At 44.7% G+C, this 17,689-nt stretch overlaps 1 protein-coding gene across 1 annotated transcript in view; it reads right to left on the reverse strand.

The window, feature by feature from the left end:
• F12 (coagulation factor XII) overlaps positions 1-17,544 on the reverse strand; it is a 23,992-nt gene extending 6,448 nt beyond the window's left edge. The window contains 4 exon segments of the mRNA XM_070374850.1: positions 1,360-1,417; positions 1,784-1,912; positions 13,009-13,088; positions 17,411-17,544. Coding sequence (XP_070230951.1) covers positions 1,360-1,417; positions 1,784-1,840 — 115 coding nt within the window. The 5' untranslated portion in view covers positions 1,841-1,912; positions 13,009-13,088; positions 17,411-17,544.
• Positions 17,545-17,689: the final 145 nt, after the last annotated feature.

Consider the following 17,689-nt stretch of genomic DNA (forward strand, 5'->3'; position numbering starts at 1 on the left):
ACTGCTAGGAATAATGAGAACTGACTGTATATACTTCAAAGGAGTGTTATGAAACTTAAATGAGATTGTGTCTGTAAAACACTGAGAGTCTGGCACAGTCTGTGTTTGATATACATTAGCTCATATTTTGTTGTTAAAGGCACAGTGGCTCTTGTGCTGAGGGCCAAATCATGGACAGGATAGTAAAGAAAGAGGGAGAAGCATCTGAGATAGACCTTTAAGATGCAAATGGAATGGGAAAAAAAGTAAGTGAAAATCGCTCAGTTGTGTCCAACCCTTTTCGACTGTATACTCTATGGAATTCTCCATGCCAGAATACTGGAGTGGGTAGGCTTTCCCTTCTCCAGGGGATCTTCCCAACTCAGGGATTGAACCCAGATCTCCCACATTGCAGGTAGATTCTTTACCAGCTGAGCCACAAGAGAAGCCCAAATGGAATGGAGGACCTTAAGTTTGTGATTAGGCAAGGACAGAGCAGCTAGGTTGGGTCAGGCCAGAGGAAGGAGAGCTATTTGGCTGGGTGTGAAGTGCTGAAGAGAGGAGATGAGGTAGTCAGGGTTGGCTGGGCTGGGCCTCAGGGCCATGCTGAGGGACTGTCCCATCCCACCAGGCCAGGCTTACTAGAGCAAGCTCTAGTTTGCAACTCTAGGTAAATATTTAGTGTCTAGAAGAATAAAGACAATAGGGAGCTAGGGGAAATGGCAGATATCCCTCATCTAAAAGGAAACTTGATAATAAAAGTCAATATATTTTAAGCATTTACCATGCACCAAAATGTGGGCTGAATGTCTCACCAGGATAAATGACTCATTTCTCCTTCTCAGCAACCTTAGGAGTTTTACCATTACCAGCCTGGTTTTACAGGTGGGGAAATTTAAGCTTGGAGAAGTCAAGTCACTGACCCAGAGCCACCCAGCCCATGAGTGATGAGGCTGAGATTCAGAAGCATTTGGGCTCTAAAGCCCTGCTCTCAATCCTTTTTTGTCCGTCAAGGGCCCTGGCCTTTGTGTGGCATGCCTGATGCCTGTGAGATACATCAAGAAGAGGAAAGGATGAGACAGGCCTGGGAAGCTGAGGAAGAAGAGCAGGTGCTGGGCCAGGCACTCAGATACAGCCCCAACCTGCCCTCAGGGAGCACACAGCTCACTATCACTCTGGGTCTGCAGCACCCACTTGCACAAGACCCGACACATAGCAGGCACCAGGTCTGAATGCCAGCCAGAAAACTCAGGGGGTAAGAGTGAAGACTGCCCAGGATCCTCCCTCCTACTCCAAGGGCCAGAGACTAACAATCTGCACACCCCCCCATGACTCATCCCTGTCCGAGGCTCTCTCTGGAGGTGGTCCCAGGCTACTTACCCACTGTGTGCTCACTCTCTGTGAGCTTATGCTTCTTGGGGCCCTTCCAAGGTGGAGTCTATGAGGGAGAGAAGAAGACAGGGAATTTTTCCAGAAAGTCATTGCCTGCTCCCGTCCCATGCTAGTCCCCAGCTTCTTCTCACAGCCCTGAAATGCAGAGATTTCCTCCAAAGGCCTGGCCTCATCTTTACTCCTCCTGTTGTCTCCTCAGTTTCCCTCTCCCCCAGAAATGCAGGCCACGTCCTCATAGCCACCAGTCTGTCTATTCTCTCTCTCCTCTACTTGGGCCTTATGGGCTTGCCTCATCTTTCCAAACAGGACTTCCAATCTCCTGTGCCAAAAGGTCATGGTCAGAGGCCAAAGCTGTGATAGGGACCCACTAGGGCCATCCCAGTATAACCCTCTTGGTTCCCACAGTCCTCACCGAAACCGTTGACTCCAGGCTCACCAGCAGGGCCCCCAGGAGCAGCAGAGCCCTCATGGCGTCTGTCTGTTGGTCCAACCACTTGACCAGGAGTCCAGATCAATAGAACTGGTCAAAGGTCCCTGAGGCCTGGGGAGCAGAGGTTGGTTGAGCTGCCCTTTTAGGCTGTTTATGGAAAATCAAGCAGAGTTTCCTTGATGAACCCCTAAGGATGGGAAAGCTGGGAGCTGGTGTGCAGGAGTAGAATAATAAGGAGTGGGACTCCCCCCATCTTTCCCAGATAGTAGAACTGGAAGCAGGAAGAGGGGTTGCCTCATTTCCGGTCCTACTGGGGATGAAGAGGGTAAGGAAATCCAAGAGAAACTCCCTACTTTGGGAATCTGAGAGTCCATGGGGAAGTATCTTGTTGTTTAGTTGCTAAGTCATGTTCGACTCTTTTGCAACCCCATGGACTGTAGCCCACCAGGCTCCCCTGTCCATGGGATACCCCAGGCAAGAATACTGGAGTGGGTTGCCATTTCCTTCTCCAATGGGGAAGTGTATTCATTTTCTATTGCTATCTAAAATTAACCACAAACTTTGCAGATTAAAATAATACCCATAGTTAGTTCACAAATCTCTGGGTCTAAAGTCCTACACTGTGTGACTCAGTTTTCTACTCAGTTTCACAAAACTGAGTTCAAGGCTGAGTTCTCTGGAGGCTCTGGGAAAAATTCCCTCCCAAGGTCATTCAGGTCATTGGCAGAATTCAGTTCTTTGCATTTGTAGAAAGTGAGGTCCCTGTTTCCTTGCAAGCCATCAGCTAGGGGCTGCCCTCAACTGCTAGAAGCTTCCTGCATTTCTTGCCATAGAGTCCCTTCAATTTCCCAAGCCAACAACAAAGAATCTCTGCCATGTTGACTCTTTCTTACCCTTTGAATTTCCTCTGTTAGGAAGAACCCTGTCCCTTTTAAGGATTCATCTGATTAGGTCAGACCCACTAAGGAAAATCTCCCTCTCTTAAGGTCAACTGATTTAGGACCTTACTTATAGTCATAGCATTCTTCTACAGAAGCCTCTAGATTAGCATTTGATTAAATAACTGGGAGAAGGTATGTTTACAACGGGATCTTGGGGGCCATCTTAGAGTTCCACCTACAAAGTAAGTAAATGACCCCATGGAAAAAAATACCAAAAATACTAAACCAAGAAGTGCTAAAATATGCAATTGGAGCACAAGGAAGGGAGGTATGTTGGGCATGTATTATTATTCCTTCCTAACAGCCATTTATTTTGGTTCAGTAAGGATACCCTGATTTTTCCTTTGAAAACTATTCCTCCTTCATCCCCTCCATGACTCTCTAGAGCTGCCCACTCTACCCTCAGTTCTAGGGCTGGGGGTATGGCCTAGGTCTGGCCAATCAGAGTATGGTATTTCTAGGCCACAGGGATTGGTTCAGGGATAAGCCATACACAAGTTTGGCCTATCGGAGTCAGCCCTGGGACTTTTCACCAGAACTTTTAGGATAAAGGTCCTTTCTTCCTCTTGGAGTCCCTAAGAATGCAATCCTGGAGATGTTGATGGCCATCTCTGTCACTGCCTGAGGAGGTCCTGCCTGAGAATGAAGCATATGTTTGACTTCTGAGCCCAGGTCATAAAGGGATCACAGTTTCAGTCTTGGTCTCATGGATCACTCACTCTGGGGGAGGCCAGCTGCCATGCTGTGAGGACACTCAAGCAGCCCTTCAGAGAGGCCCATGAGGGAAGAAAGTAAAGTCTTCAGCCAACAATCAGCACCAATTGGACAGCCATGTAGCCATGTGAATGAACACTTTTGACATGGATATTGCAGCCCCAACCAGCATCTGACCTGCAACCCTATTAGAAACCTCAAGCCAGACCACCCAGCTAAGCAGCTCCTAAATTCTTGAACCTCTAAAGTTGTGAAAATCCTAACTGATTTTTGTTGTTTTAAGCCATAAATTTTTGGATTATTTGCTACCCAGCATTTGATAACTAAAACAGGTAGAGTAATTATTGATTATTTTATTTGAGAATCTGGATCCTAAAACTAGAGATAGCCTCAAGAATTCTCAGTTACAGGTACCAATTAAAACCAATTTGAGTGGACTTCCATCGTTTTCAATCAAAGAAGTCCTGACTGATCCAAAGTAATTTCTGGGAAATGAAGTGAAGACAGAATGTAGCAAATTCTTGATTCTGATGAAAGAGAGGCAGGTCATGGAAGACTTCTTGGGACAGAAACAGCAACAGGAGGGCAGGAATAGAGGCACCACTTCAACAATTGTTTTCAAAAGTTGAAGTAATGGCTAATAAGACCATGATGAAAGTGAAGTCATGAGAGGTATAGACAAGCTCATTAAAGTGAAAGCACCTTCATCAGGTCTTGATTTCAGTTCCTGAATACAGTCTGTGATCCAGAACTGGTCCCCTACTGGCTCCTTCCATCTGATGAGAAACCAGCTCTCCCTCCAAATGGAAGGGGCCTTTTAAATACATCGTCACAAAGAATAGGGAGTTGCAGGTGGGAAAGGAGAGAAGGGCTTCCAGGCAGAGCAAGTATGACAACTTCACAGAAGCCTGGAGGTGGCACGTCAGGTGAAGAATGTGGTAAGCGCAGGCTGCTTTATATGGAATATGAGATGAGACAACCAGTCTGCTGGGACCAGAGATGGATATCCATGAGTATTTGGATGTTCAGCATCTGTTCCCCCCTCCTCTTCCTCTAGTCTGCCAGTTTCTACTTGGGGTTGTGTGTGCATATACTAAGTTGCTTCAGGTGTGTCTGACTCTTTGTGACCCCATGGACTGTAGCTCACCAGACTCCTCTGTCCATGGGATTCTCCAGACAAGAATACCGGAGTGGGTTGCCATGCCCTCCTCCAGGGAATCTTCCCAACCCAAGGACTGAACCCACATCTCTTAAATTTTCTGCACTGGCAGGCAGGTTCTTTACCACTAGTGTCATCTGGGAAGCTCATATTTGGGGTCACCCCACCCCTATTGCCATCTACTCTTCCCCAGTATATATAGGACACATTCCAACCTGGGAGGTTTATTTTCCAGCATCATGTCTTTTTTGCCTTTTCATACTGTCCACGGGGTTACCCAGGCAAGAAAACTGGAGTGGTTTGTCATTCCCTCCTCCAGTAGACCACATTTTTTCAGAACTCTTCACTATGATACATCCATCTTGGGTGGCCCTGCACAGCATGGCTCATAGCTTCATTGAGTTACACAAGCCCCTTTGCCATGACAAGCCTGTGATCCAATATGCTACTGGGGAAGAGCAGAGGGCAATTAATAATAGCTCTACAAGAATGAAGCAGCTGGGCTAAAATAGAGACGATGCTCAGTTGTGGATGTGTGAAAAGTACAGTCTGATTCTGTAAAGAACAATATTGCATATGGACCTGGAATGTTAGGTCCATGAATAGAGGCAGATTGGATGTAGTCAGGCAGATGGCAAGACTGAATGTTGACATCTTAGGAATCAGTGAACTAAAATTGACAGGAATGGTCAAATTTAATTCAGATGATCATTATATCTACTACTGTGGACACGAGTCCCTTAGAAGAAATGGAATAGCCATCATGGTCAACAAAAGAGTCTGAAGTGCCATACTTGGGTGCAATCTCAAAAACGACAGAATAATCTCAGCTCCTTTCCAAGGCAAACCATTCAACATCACAGAAATCCAAGTCTATGCCCCAACTACTGATGCTGAAGAAGCTGAAGTTGACTGGTTCTATGTAGACCTACGATACCTTGTGGATCTAACACACACTAAAAACCAAAATATATATATATATTCTTTTCATCATAGAGGATTGGAATGCAAAAGTAGGAAGTCAAGAGATACCGAGAAAAAAAGGCAAGTTTGGCCTTGGAGTACAAAATGAAACAGTGCACACTGGTCATAGCAAACACCCTCTTCCAACAACACAAGAGATGACGCTACACATGGACATGGACATCACCAGAGAATCACTGAAATCAGATTCATTATGCTCTTTGCAGCCAAAGATGGAGAAGCACTATACAGTCATGAAAAACAAGACCTGGAGCTGACTGTGAATTAGATCATGAGCTCCTTATTGCAAAATTAAGGTTTACATTAAAGAAAGTGGGGAAAACCACTAGGCCATTCAGGTAGGACCTAAATCAAATCTCTTATGATTATACAGTGGAGGTGATGAATAGATTCAAGGGATTAGATCTGCTAGACAGAGTGCCTGAAGAACTATGGATGGAAGTTCATAGTGCTGTACAAGAGGCAGTGACCAAAACCATCCCAAAGAAATAGAAAGGCAAGAAGGCTAAGTGGTTGTCTGAGAAGGCTTTACAAATAGCTGAGGAAAGAAGAGAAGCAAAAGGCAAGGGAGAAAGGGAAAGATATACCCATCTGAATGCAGAGTTCCAGAGAAGAGCAAGAAGAGATAAGAAGGCCTTCTTAAATGAACAATGCAAAGAAATAGAGGAAAACAATAGAATGGGAAAGACAGATCTCTTCAACAAAATGGGATATATCAAGGGAACATTTCATGCAAGGATGGGCACAGTAAAGGACAGAAACCACAAGGACCTAACAGAAGCAGAAGAGATTAAGATGGGGTGGCAAGAATACACAGAAGAACTATACAAGAAAGGTCTTAGTGACCCGGATAACCACAAGGGTGTGGTTACTCACCTAAAGCCAGATATCCTGGAGTGTGAAGTCAACTGAGCCTTAGGAAGCATTACCACAAACAAAGCTAGTGAAGGTGATGGGATTCCAGCTGCGCTATTTCAAGTTATAAAAGATGATGCTGTTAAAGTGCTGCACTTAATATACCAGCAAATTTGGAAAACCCAGCAGTGGTGACAGGACTGAAAAGGTCAGTTTTCATTCCAGTCCCAAAGAAGGGCAATGCCAAAGAACATTCAAACTACTGTACAATTGTGCTCATTTTACATGCTAGCAATATTATGCTCAAAATCCTTCAAGCTAGGCTAGCCTAGTACATGAACCAAGAACTTCCAGATGTACAAGCTGGGTTTTGAAGAGGCAGAGGAACCAGAGATCAAATTGCCAACATTCATTGAATCACGGAGAAAACACAGGAGTTCTAGAAAAACTCTGTTTCATTGACCATGCTAAAGCCTTTGACTGTGTGGATGACAACAAACAATGGAAAATTCTTAGAGATGAGAGTATCGACTACCTTACCTGTCTCCCGAGAAACCTATACTTGGATCAAGAAGCAATAGTTAGAACAGGACATGGAACAACGGACTGCTTCAAAATTGGGAAAGGAGTACAACAAGGCTGTATATTGTCACTCTGTTTAATTCACTTCTATGCATAGGACATCATGGGAAATGCCAGGCTGGGTGAATCACAAACTGGAATCAAGATTGCTAGAAGAAATATCAACAACCTTAGATACGCAGATGATATCACTCTAATGGCAGAAGATGAAGAGGAACTAAACAGCCTCTTGATGAAGGTGAGAGAAGAGAGCAAAAAGGCTGGCTGTCTTTAACTCAGCATTCAAAAACCTAAGATCATGACATCTGGTCCCATCACTTCATGGCAAATAGATGGGGAAACAGTGGAAACAGTGACAGATTTTATTTTCTTGGGCTCCAAAATCACTGCAGATAGTAACTGCAGCCATGAAATTAAAAGGTGCTTGTTCCTTGAAAGGAAAGCTATAACAAACCTAGACAGCATATTAAAAAGCAAAGAAATCATTTTGCCAACAAAGGTCCATATAATGAGAGCTATGTTTTTTCTTGTAGTCATGTATGAATGTGTGAACTGAACCATAAAGAAAGCTGATTGCTAAAGAATGGATATTTCCAAATTGTGGTGTTGGAGAAGACTCTTGAGAGTCACTTGGATTGCAAGATCAAACCAGTCAATCCTAAAGGAAATCAACCCTGAATATTCATTGGAAGAACTGTTGCTGAAGCTCTAACACTTTGGCCACCTGCAAGGAGCCAACTCATTGGAAAAGACCCTGCTTCTAGGTAAGATTGAAGGCAAAAGGAGATGAGGGTGGCCGAGGATGGGATGGCTAGATAGCATCACCAACTCAATGGACATTAGTTTCAGCAAACTCCAGGAGACAGTGGAGGAAAGAGGAGCCCATAGAGTTGCAAAGAGTCAGAATCCTGGGAGAGAGCACCCATTGATTGAGTTTAGGTCGTTAGTGTAGGGAGAGGGTGATCTAGTCCATTAGGCTTCCATAGTGGGAGGTGGTCACTGGAAATTACCCTTCCCTTACACAATAAGGGAGTTGTTCTTCACAACTTAGTGACTGAATAACAACAACTTCCCTATTGTGTGGGGGAAGGGTAATTTCCAGTGACCACTTCCTACTATGGAAGCCTAACGGACTACATCACCCTCTCCCTACGTTAAGGTAATCAGAGAGACCTAAACTGGGCAATGGGCTCTCACTCCCAGGATTCTGAATCCTGAACAGGCCACACAAGCAAGGATGGTGGGAAGTGCTGGGGTTGGAATCTGCCATTTCACCAACTGTACCCTGGCCAGATTGTCCCTGCTCCATGGTATAAGTCAGGATGCTTTCCAAAACCCAAGCTTAAGTAGCAAGGCAATTTAAATTTATCATTTCATATTGTAAAAAATCTAGAGTGGAGGGGTCCAGGAACAGTGCTTTCAGTAGTTTAACAATGTCATCAAGAATCCATGTTCTTGGCTGATTCACACTGTTGTGCAGCAGAAACTAACCCAACGTTGTAAAGCAATTATACTCAAAAAAAAAAAAGAACCCAAGTTCTTTTTTCTTTTGTTTACTACGGTCTTCAGCGTGCATACCTTCAAGCTGATTCCTTCATGGCCACCAAATGGCTACCACAGCTCCAAGAATCATGTCTAAACTCCAGTGAAGAAGGACCTTTCCTTCCATTAGATCATTCTTAGAAATGAGGAAAGTTTCCTCCCCAAAATTCCCAAGCAGACCTCCTCTAGTGGCTCAATGGCCACAATTGGGTTATCTGCTACTCCTAACCAATCTCTAGCAAGGGTAAGGGGTTCTCTATGACTGGCTTAGGCCAATCAACCCTGGAGCCAAGTCAGGGGCATGTAGGTCAAGTGGCCTCAGGAACAAAATTGGGACTCTGCAAAAGAGTAAGAAATAGATATTAGGTAGACAACCACGCTGAAGAAGCTGAAGTTGAACGGTTCTATGAAGACCTACAAGACCTTCTAGAGCTAACACCCAAAAAAGATGTCCTTTTCATTATAGGGGACTGGAATGCAAAAGCAGGAAGTCAAGAAACACCTGGAGTAACAGGCGAATTTGGCCTTGGAATATGGAATGAAGCAGGGCAAAGACTAATAGGGTTTTGCCAAGAAAATGCACTGGTCATAACAAACACCCTCTTCCAACAACACAGGAGAAGACTCTGCACATGGACATCACCAGATGGTCAACACCGAAATCAGATTGATTATATTCTTGGCAGCCAAAGATGGAGAAGCTCTATACAGTCAACAAAAACAAGACCAGGAGCTGACTGTGGCTCAGATCATGAACTCACTATTACCAAATTCAGACTTAAATTGAAGAAAGTAGGGAAAACCACTAAACCATTCAGGTATGACCTAAATCAAATCCCTTATGATTATACAGTGGAAGTGAGAAATAGATTTAAGGGCCTAGATCTGATAGATAGAGTGCCTGATGAACTATGGAATGAGGTTCGTGACACTGTACAGGAGACAGGGATCAAGACCATCCCCATGGAAAAGAAATGCAAAAAGCAAAGTGGCTGTCTGGGGAGGCCTTACAAATAGCTGTGAAAAGAAGAGAAGTGAAAAGCAAAGGAGAAAAGGAAAGATACAAGCATCTGAATGCAGAGTTCCAAGGAATAGCAATAGCAAGAAGAGATAAGAAAGCCTTCCTCAGTGATCAATGCAAAGAAATAGAGGAAAACAACAGAATGGGAAAGACTAGAGATCTCTTCAAGAAAATTAGAGATACCAAGGGAACATTTCATGCAAAGATGGGCTCGATAAAGGACAGAAATGGTATGAACCTAACAGAAGCAGAAGATATTAAGAAGAGGTTGCAAAAATATACAGAAGAACTGTACAAAAAAGATCTTCACGACCCAGATAATCACGATGGTGTGATCACTGACCTAGAGCCAGATATCCTAGAATGTGGAGTCAAGTGGGCCTTAGAAAGCATCACCAAGAACAAAGCTAGTGGAGGTGATGGAATTCCAGTTGAGCTATTTCAAATCCTGAAAGATGATGCTGTGAAAGTGCTGCACTCAATATGCCAGCAAATTTGGAAAACTCAGCAGTGGCCACAGGACTGGAAAAGGTCAGTTTTCATTCCAATCCCAAAGAAAGGCAATGCCAAAGAATGCTCAAACTACTGCACAGTTGCACTCATCTCACATGCTAGTAAAGTAATGCTCAAAATTCTCTAAACCAGGCTTCAGCAGTACGTGAACCATGAACTTCCTGATGTTCAAGCTGGTTTTAGAAAAGGCAGAGGAACCAGAGATCAAATTACCAACATCCGCTGGATCATGGAAAAAGCAAGAGAGTTCCAGAAAAGCATCTATTTCTGCTTTATTGACTATGCCAAAGCCTTTGACTGTGTGGATCACAATAAACTGTGGAAAATTCTGAAAGAGATGGGAATACCAGACCACCTGACCTGCCTCTTGAGAAATCTGTATGCACGTCAGGAAGCAACAATTAGGACTGGACATGGAACAACAGACTGGTTCCAAATAGGAAAAGGAGTACGTTGGGGCTGTATATTGTCACCCTGCTTATTTAACTTATATGCAGAGTACATCATGAGAAATGCTGGACTGGAAGAAACACAAGCTGGAATCAAGATTGCCAGGAGAAATATCAATAACCTCAGATATGCAGATGACACCACCCTTATGGCAGAAAGCGAAGAGGAACTCAAAAGCCTCTTGATGAAAGTGAAAGTGGAGAGTGAAAAAGTTGGCTTAAAGCTCAACATTCAGAAAACGAAGATCATGGCATCCAGTCCCATCACTTCATGGGAAATAGATGGGGAAACAGTGGAAACAGTGTCAGACTTTATTTTTGGGGGCTCCAAAATCACTGCAGATGGTGACTGCAGCCATGAAATTAAAAGACGCTTACTCCTTGGAAGGAAAGTTATGTCCAACCTAGACAGCATATTCAAAAGCAGAGACATCACTTTGCCAACAAAGGTCCGTCTAGTCAAGGCTACGGTTTTTCCTGTGGTCATGTATGGATGTGAGAGTTGGACTGTGAAGCAGGCTGAGCGCTGAAGAATTGATGCTCTTGAACTGTGGTGTTGGAGAAGACTCTTGAGAGTCCCTTGGACTGCAAGGATATCCAACCAGTCCATTCTGAAGGAGATCAGCCCTGGGATTTCTTTGGAGGGAATGATGCTGAAGCTGAAACTCCAGTAGTTTGGCCACTTCATGCGAAGAGTTGACTCACTGGAAAAGACTCTGATGCTGGGAGGGATTGGGGGCAGGAGGAGAAGGGGACAAGAGAGGATGAGATGGCTGGATGGCATCACTGAGTCGATGGACGTGAGTCTGAGTGAACTCCGGGTGTGGGTGATGGACAGGGAGGCCTGGCGTGCTGCGATTCATGGGGTCGCAAAGAGTCGGACACAACTGAGTGACTGAACTGAACTGAACTGAGACAACCACAGTTGTAATTCCTACATTCTGGTCCTCTAGTGGTCCTTTATTCCTACTTATTTCCAAGTGTATTCCTTCTAGCTGACGCTATGAACTGTTGAGGGCATTCCCATGATGTAAATTCCCTTTTGTATAAGTAGCTAGAGTCATAGTCCAATGCTTCTAGCCAGGAACTTTCACTCTCCCTTATCCCTCAAATCTAACCAGCCTTCAAGTTCTGTTCATTACACTGCCCACATATTTCTCAAAACTCTCCACTTCTCTCCATTCCTATTGCCTCTTTCTTTGACTTCCAGAAAAATCAAGGTATCAACTCTACTGAAACATAATTTGAGAACCGCTGGTGGACATCTGTCATTTCCCTTCTTTAGCATCCATTCTCCCTTTATCTAGCAAAAGCCCTCAATGTTCCTTTGGAAAGGGGCCCATTCCCCCTTCCATCAAGTGGACAGAAGAAAGCTTACCCTTTCCCTCAGCTGGAGGTGGAGTGGACATGTGATACAGGCCTGGCCAATTAGAACACTGCCTCTTTTGGAAAACTCAGGATGCTTAGATCCTTAATTCAAGGAGGAATGTTTCTCATGTTTATTCATTCTAGTTTATTTTCATTTAAAATCTTTTTTGGTTAAATTTTTTTTTAAATTTTTTGGTTAAATTTAAGCTCTTTAGAAGTTACTTTTAGTAATTGAGACACATTACTAATACTGTAGGAATTGGCAAGACCTTGATTTAAAATTTTCTTTGTACTGAGGTTTCCTTTCATATGTATTTTGTAAAATGAAACATTAAATTTTTTGTTAACTTAATTTTTTTCTTAAAATAAAGACTTTTTCACAATTAAAAAAAAGAACACTGCTTCTTTCTGTCCTCAGTGATTGGTTCAAAAGGAACAAATCAAACCAATCAAACTGACCCAAATCAAACCAATGAGAGGCAACCCCAGGATTTTTTGCTAGAATCAAGTTAGAGTCTTTCTCTTTCTATAAAAGTGGCCCTGTTGGCAGGAAGTGAGCTTAAAGCTGCTGGCAGCCATTAACATCTCAGGAACGGGCTGAGATAAAGCCCCCCATCTCAGGGGGGCTTCCTTGTTGGCTCAGTGGTAAAGAATCCACCTGCCAGTGCCAGAAACTCAGGTTCGATCCCTGATCCAGGAAGATCCCACATGCCGCAGAACAGCGAAGCTGGTACCCCACAGCTACTAAACCTGTGCTCCAGAGCCCAGGTGCCGAAGCTACAGAAGCCCACGCGCCTAGAGCCTGTGCTCTGCGACAAGAAGCCTGCACACGACTAGAGAGTAGTCCCTGCTCACCACAATTAGAGAAAAGCCCACACAGCAGCGAAGACCCAGTACAGCCCAAAATAAATAAATTAATTTTTAAAATAAATAAATAAATAAACGCTGAGTCAGAATATGGGAAAAACAAATTTTGAGTGACGCAATTTGAGACCTGAGATGCATTGACACTTGTAATCAGAACCAAGACTTGTACTTTTAAATTACTTAAATCAATACATTTCATTTTTTTTTTTTACCTTAGCCAGTTTTAGTTGCAATCAAAAACTCCTAACTGATGCAAACAGGAATTCATTCATACGTTGTTACCATCAAGTTCCTAAAACAAAAGAAAACAAAACCCCTAGTGATCAGTTCTGTAAGTCAGTACCCTAAAGAACAGAAGAACAATGACCTTGGAAGTAGGGAGTGGAGGGAAAAAACAGCAATGAACTTGAATCAGGAAAACTTCAAATCCCATCTTGGCCACTGACCCTCAGTGTGATCACTGAGTCAGGTGCTCAGCTTTTCTGAACCTTGATTGCCACAACTCTTTAGGGAGGGACTGGCACTCAGACAATCATGGCTTGTTGAGATGCTTGAATGGGGATTCATGTGAAAGGGCCAAGCCTGGCATCTGATTGGGACTCAGTCTGTAGGAGTTTACAAAGAAACTTTCCCTAGAAAGACTATAAAAAATAAACAAGAGGAAAAAAAAGAAAAAAAATTTAAAGGAAAAAAAAAAAAGGAACTTTACCATGTGGACACCTCTACCCCTACTTTAGCAGTTTCTACACACATGCCAGTTCCTCCTGAACATCTGGGTCCCTTTGGATCAGAGCAGAAAGGTACTCAGGTTTCTGTCTTCCCACAGCTGGAGCATCTACGGGATCAGAAGGGAGAAACTATCAAGTTCCTGCTCACAAGTGCTTGGATCCACACAGACACACACAGACAGCGCTTCTTCATAGCAGGGACTTGGAAGGAAGATTTCAAGAAATGGCAGAAGTGCCTATTCAAAGTCAAGTTTAGGAGGTCAGAAGGTACCCAGCCCACCATCCTTCATTCCTCCTTACTTAGTGGCATCATTTTTCTCCCAAGTGTTTAGGCTGTCACCGTGGAACCTTTGTGCAAATGGAAGCCCCTCTTTCCTCCAGATGAGTGAGGCCTGTCAGAACTTCTGTGATGATGGAAATATTCTCTAGCCATTAGTCATGTGTGGCTATTGAGCACTTGAAAACTGGCTAGTGTGACTGAGGAACTGGATTTTCAATTTTTTAGTTAATATAAATTTAAATAGCACATGTGGCCAGTGGCTACTGTATTGGACAGCACAGCTCCACAGTGTGACAAGAGGGAGAGGTCTATGAAATATTGTTGGAGAGCTACATGGGCCTAGATCAAGTTGGGCCCTAACAGGACATGCAGAACAGTTTGGGTTTTATTTATAAGTGTAATGGGAAGTGAATTAGTTATCTACTGCAGCTAATAAGAGATGACAAATTGCTCCCAAATTTAGCAACTTACATTACAAACCTTTACAGGCATACTTCACTTTATGGCACTTCAAAGATAGTGCAAATGGGGGAGGATCCACTTCCAAGTTCATTCATAAGGCTATTGACTTCATTCTTCTTGATGGTTGGCCAGAGACCTCAGTTCCCAACCATGTAGGCCTTGCCATAGGTCAGCTTACTTGAGGGTGACATTTCGTTACCTTTCGTCACTTTTACTGCTTTTGTTTTTTTCTTTTGGGGGCTGTGTTGGGTCTTTGTTGTTACATGCAGGCTTTCTCTAGTTGCCACAAGCAAGGCTACTCTTTGTTGCAGTGTGTGTGCTTATCATTGCAGTGGCTTCTCTTGTCGTGGAGCACGGCTCTAGGCAAACAGGCTTCAGTGGTTGTGGCACTCGGGCTCAATAGTTGTGTTTAGGGCTTAGTTGCTTTGTGGCATGTGGGATCTTAGTTCCCTGACCAGGGATTGAACCTGACTCCCCTACACTGCAAGGCAAATTCTTAACCACTGGATCACTAGGGAAGTCCCCTGATCTCCCTTTTTAAAAAGATCATTTTGAAAAAATAAATAAATAAAAAGATCATTTGGGCCATAGGTAGAGAATGGGTTGAAGAGTCAGATTCTGGGAATTGTGTGAGATACCTTCCCATCCTTATCCCATATCAGTCGCCAAGTCTTATTCGTCCCATCTCCATGATAGCTCTCAATCTGGTCACTTCTCTGCACCCCCTGGCCACCTCCCCAGCACAGGGTATCATTCCTCTTTCTAATGGTTCCTCTTAAAAGGACCTCCTGCCTGTCTTACTCAGGATGGTGGTGGTGGTTTAGTCACTAAGTCATGTCCGACTCTTGCAACCCCATGGACAGCAGCCCACCAGGCTCCTCTGTCCATGGGGTTTTCCAGGCAAGAATACTGGAGTGGATTGCCATTTCCTTCTCCAGGATCTTCCTAACCCAGGAAGATCCTGCATTGCAGGCAGATTCTTTACCGACTGAGCTATGAGGGAAGCCCTTACTCGTGATACATGGTTCTCAACAATGAAACCAATTCTGGGTAACTTAGGCAGACAAGGAACTGACTGGGTGCTTGTTAAAGCCACCTACCCTCCTTAAGGCCAGGCTAAATCTCCTCCCCCTCTTCTTCTACTGTCACCATAACAAACCCTCAATGGTCCTCTAATGTCTGATGTGAATCACTTGCTTTGAATTTCAAAGACCTATTTGCAAACATTGGAAACATGCTCCAGATACTAGGGACCTTGGAGAGGAAATTTTGCCTTCTCTCTAATTTCCCTAGTGGAAAGCAGGGCCTGCCTCTGCATTTTATAAGTTTCCTCCTAAAGTGGAGGGGTATTCAGATGCTGGACACCAAAATAATAGGTGTTTACAAGACAGCCTAAGCCTCTCTCTTCTGACCCTTCACCCCACCCCTAGTATGGCACACAGTAAGCAAATATGATCAAACTACTTCCTGGCTTAACACACCCTGGACAGCTCCTCACTACCCTCAAAATGAAGTCTAAACTCCTTGCCTAGCTTCCAAGGAGCTCCCTAATTCAGGCCTCTTTTGAAGGCCTGAGCGTCATTTCTTGCCCCCACCCCTCACCAAGCATACCCCAATGTGCACCTGAAACTCTAGTTCAGTGCTCTGCCCTCAGGTGCCAAATGTATAAGCCCTCACCACCTTCCTCAATAGAACTCTGAACATGTGCTGCCTCTTGCCAGAGCTCTTTCCTTCCCACATCAGTTACCTCTGAAAACTGCACATTCTAACTTAACTCTCAGGTCTCACTTGGACATGACAGCCTTCAGTGGGTGAGGTACCTGTCCTTTGTCCTACTGACCACTGGTTTTCCTTCTTTCAAGGTACTTATCTTCATTCCCAAAATATCCTAGATCCATGCATTTCCCCGCATCTCCACTGCCACCTTCTCAGTCCAAGTCATCACCCCCTGTCTCCTGGAATTCTATAGCCTCCCCACTGCTCGTTCTGCATCCATTCTTGGCCCCTTTAAAGTCTACTAGCTAGAGTAATCTTTTAAAAGGCGGTCAAAGGCTTTGAAATCTTTCAAAGGCTTCACATTTCATTTAAGAAAAACAAACTCTTCTCCATGGTTTGCAAAGCCTTCCCGGATCTACTTAAATCCCTGCTCTTTCATTTCACATCAGACTTTTGGGCTCAGAAGCTACACAGGCCTGCTTCCTGTTCCCTGAACATAGCAAACTTACTCTAGGCTCAGAGCTTTGCACTTGCTATTGCCTCTGCTTGAAACTCTGTTCCTCTAGATCTTTGTGTGGTTGGATCTGCTCAAATGTCACCCCCTGAGACCAATTCCCTTCACTATTTTGTCTTTCTTTCCTAATAGCATTTATCATTCTCTCAGACCACCCCAATTATTTGTTTACTCATAGGATTACCATCTTGATCCTCCTTCTTGCAGGTAGGCAGAGAGACTGACTATCTTGCTGGCACCACTGTATTCCCCAGCTCCTGGCTCGGTGCCTGGCACGAAGTATGTGCTCTGCATTTTTGGATGAATGAATGGATAGGAACCAGAGAAGCCTAGTTCAATCTGTCTTTGCTTTACTTGCAAGTTTGGGCAAGCCTCCGTTTCCTGGTGTGTGAAGTGAGGGTGGAGGGAGTAGGATGTTGAACTAGAAGTTGTTGATTAGCTGTAAAATTTCAACCTTGTTTTCTTCCTAGTCTTAGGCCTAAAGCCAGCCACTGGACCCCAGCTCCCCACCTGTATAATGGGTGTGAGCTCATTCCTGCGGCTTGGGGTGGTAGCGCTGCCTTATAAGGCAGCAGAGGCCGAGGGCGGGCGAAGCCGTGTGGGTGGAGAGAAATCACAACATCCGGCTGTGGGGGCAGGGCGGGGGCGCCCGCAGTGGGCAGGCTGGAGGCCAGGTCGCAACTAGGGAGGCCGCCAGCCTTCTCTAGGCCTCTCCCTGCCTCCGATGTGCGCCCTCCTGGATGGGCCGACCCAAAAGCATACAGACGGATATACAAACTTGCTTGAGGCCGGCCTGCAGAAGGCCTAGGATGCCCGACGCATCCCCTTTAAACCCTGGAGAAACCAGGGTGAACCAAAGGGACCACACCCACACCTAGTGGTCCAATCAGAGTGCAGTGCTGAGAATGACTGACCTTCGTTCATCCAATGAAATACCCGATGTCCGGGGCGTGATCCAGAGATCCCACCTCCGTTGTCCCCGAGGAGGGCTCGACCCTAATTGGCAGTTCGGTATCCTACGAAGGTGCAGAAATTCGAACGTAGGGGCTGAACCCCACCGCAAACCAACCAGGAAGAGGTGACGTTTTAGGTCCTGCCCGCCCTGTTCCTTTGAACGAATCCCTAGCTCCGGGGGCGGGGGATGATTAAGGGCTTGTCTAATGGGAAGACGGCGCGGGGAGCGCTCGCCCAGT

Source organism: Bos mutus, chromosome 7 (assembly GCF_027580195.1).
Source record: "Bos mutus isolate GX-2022 chromosome 7, NWIPB_WYAK_1.1, whole genome shotgun sequence".
In the NCBI taxonomy this organism is placed as follows: Eukaryota; Metazoa; Chordata; class Mammalia; order Artiodactyla; family Bovidae; genus Bos; species Bos mutus.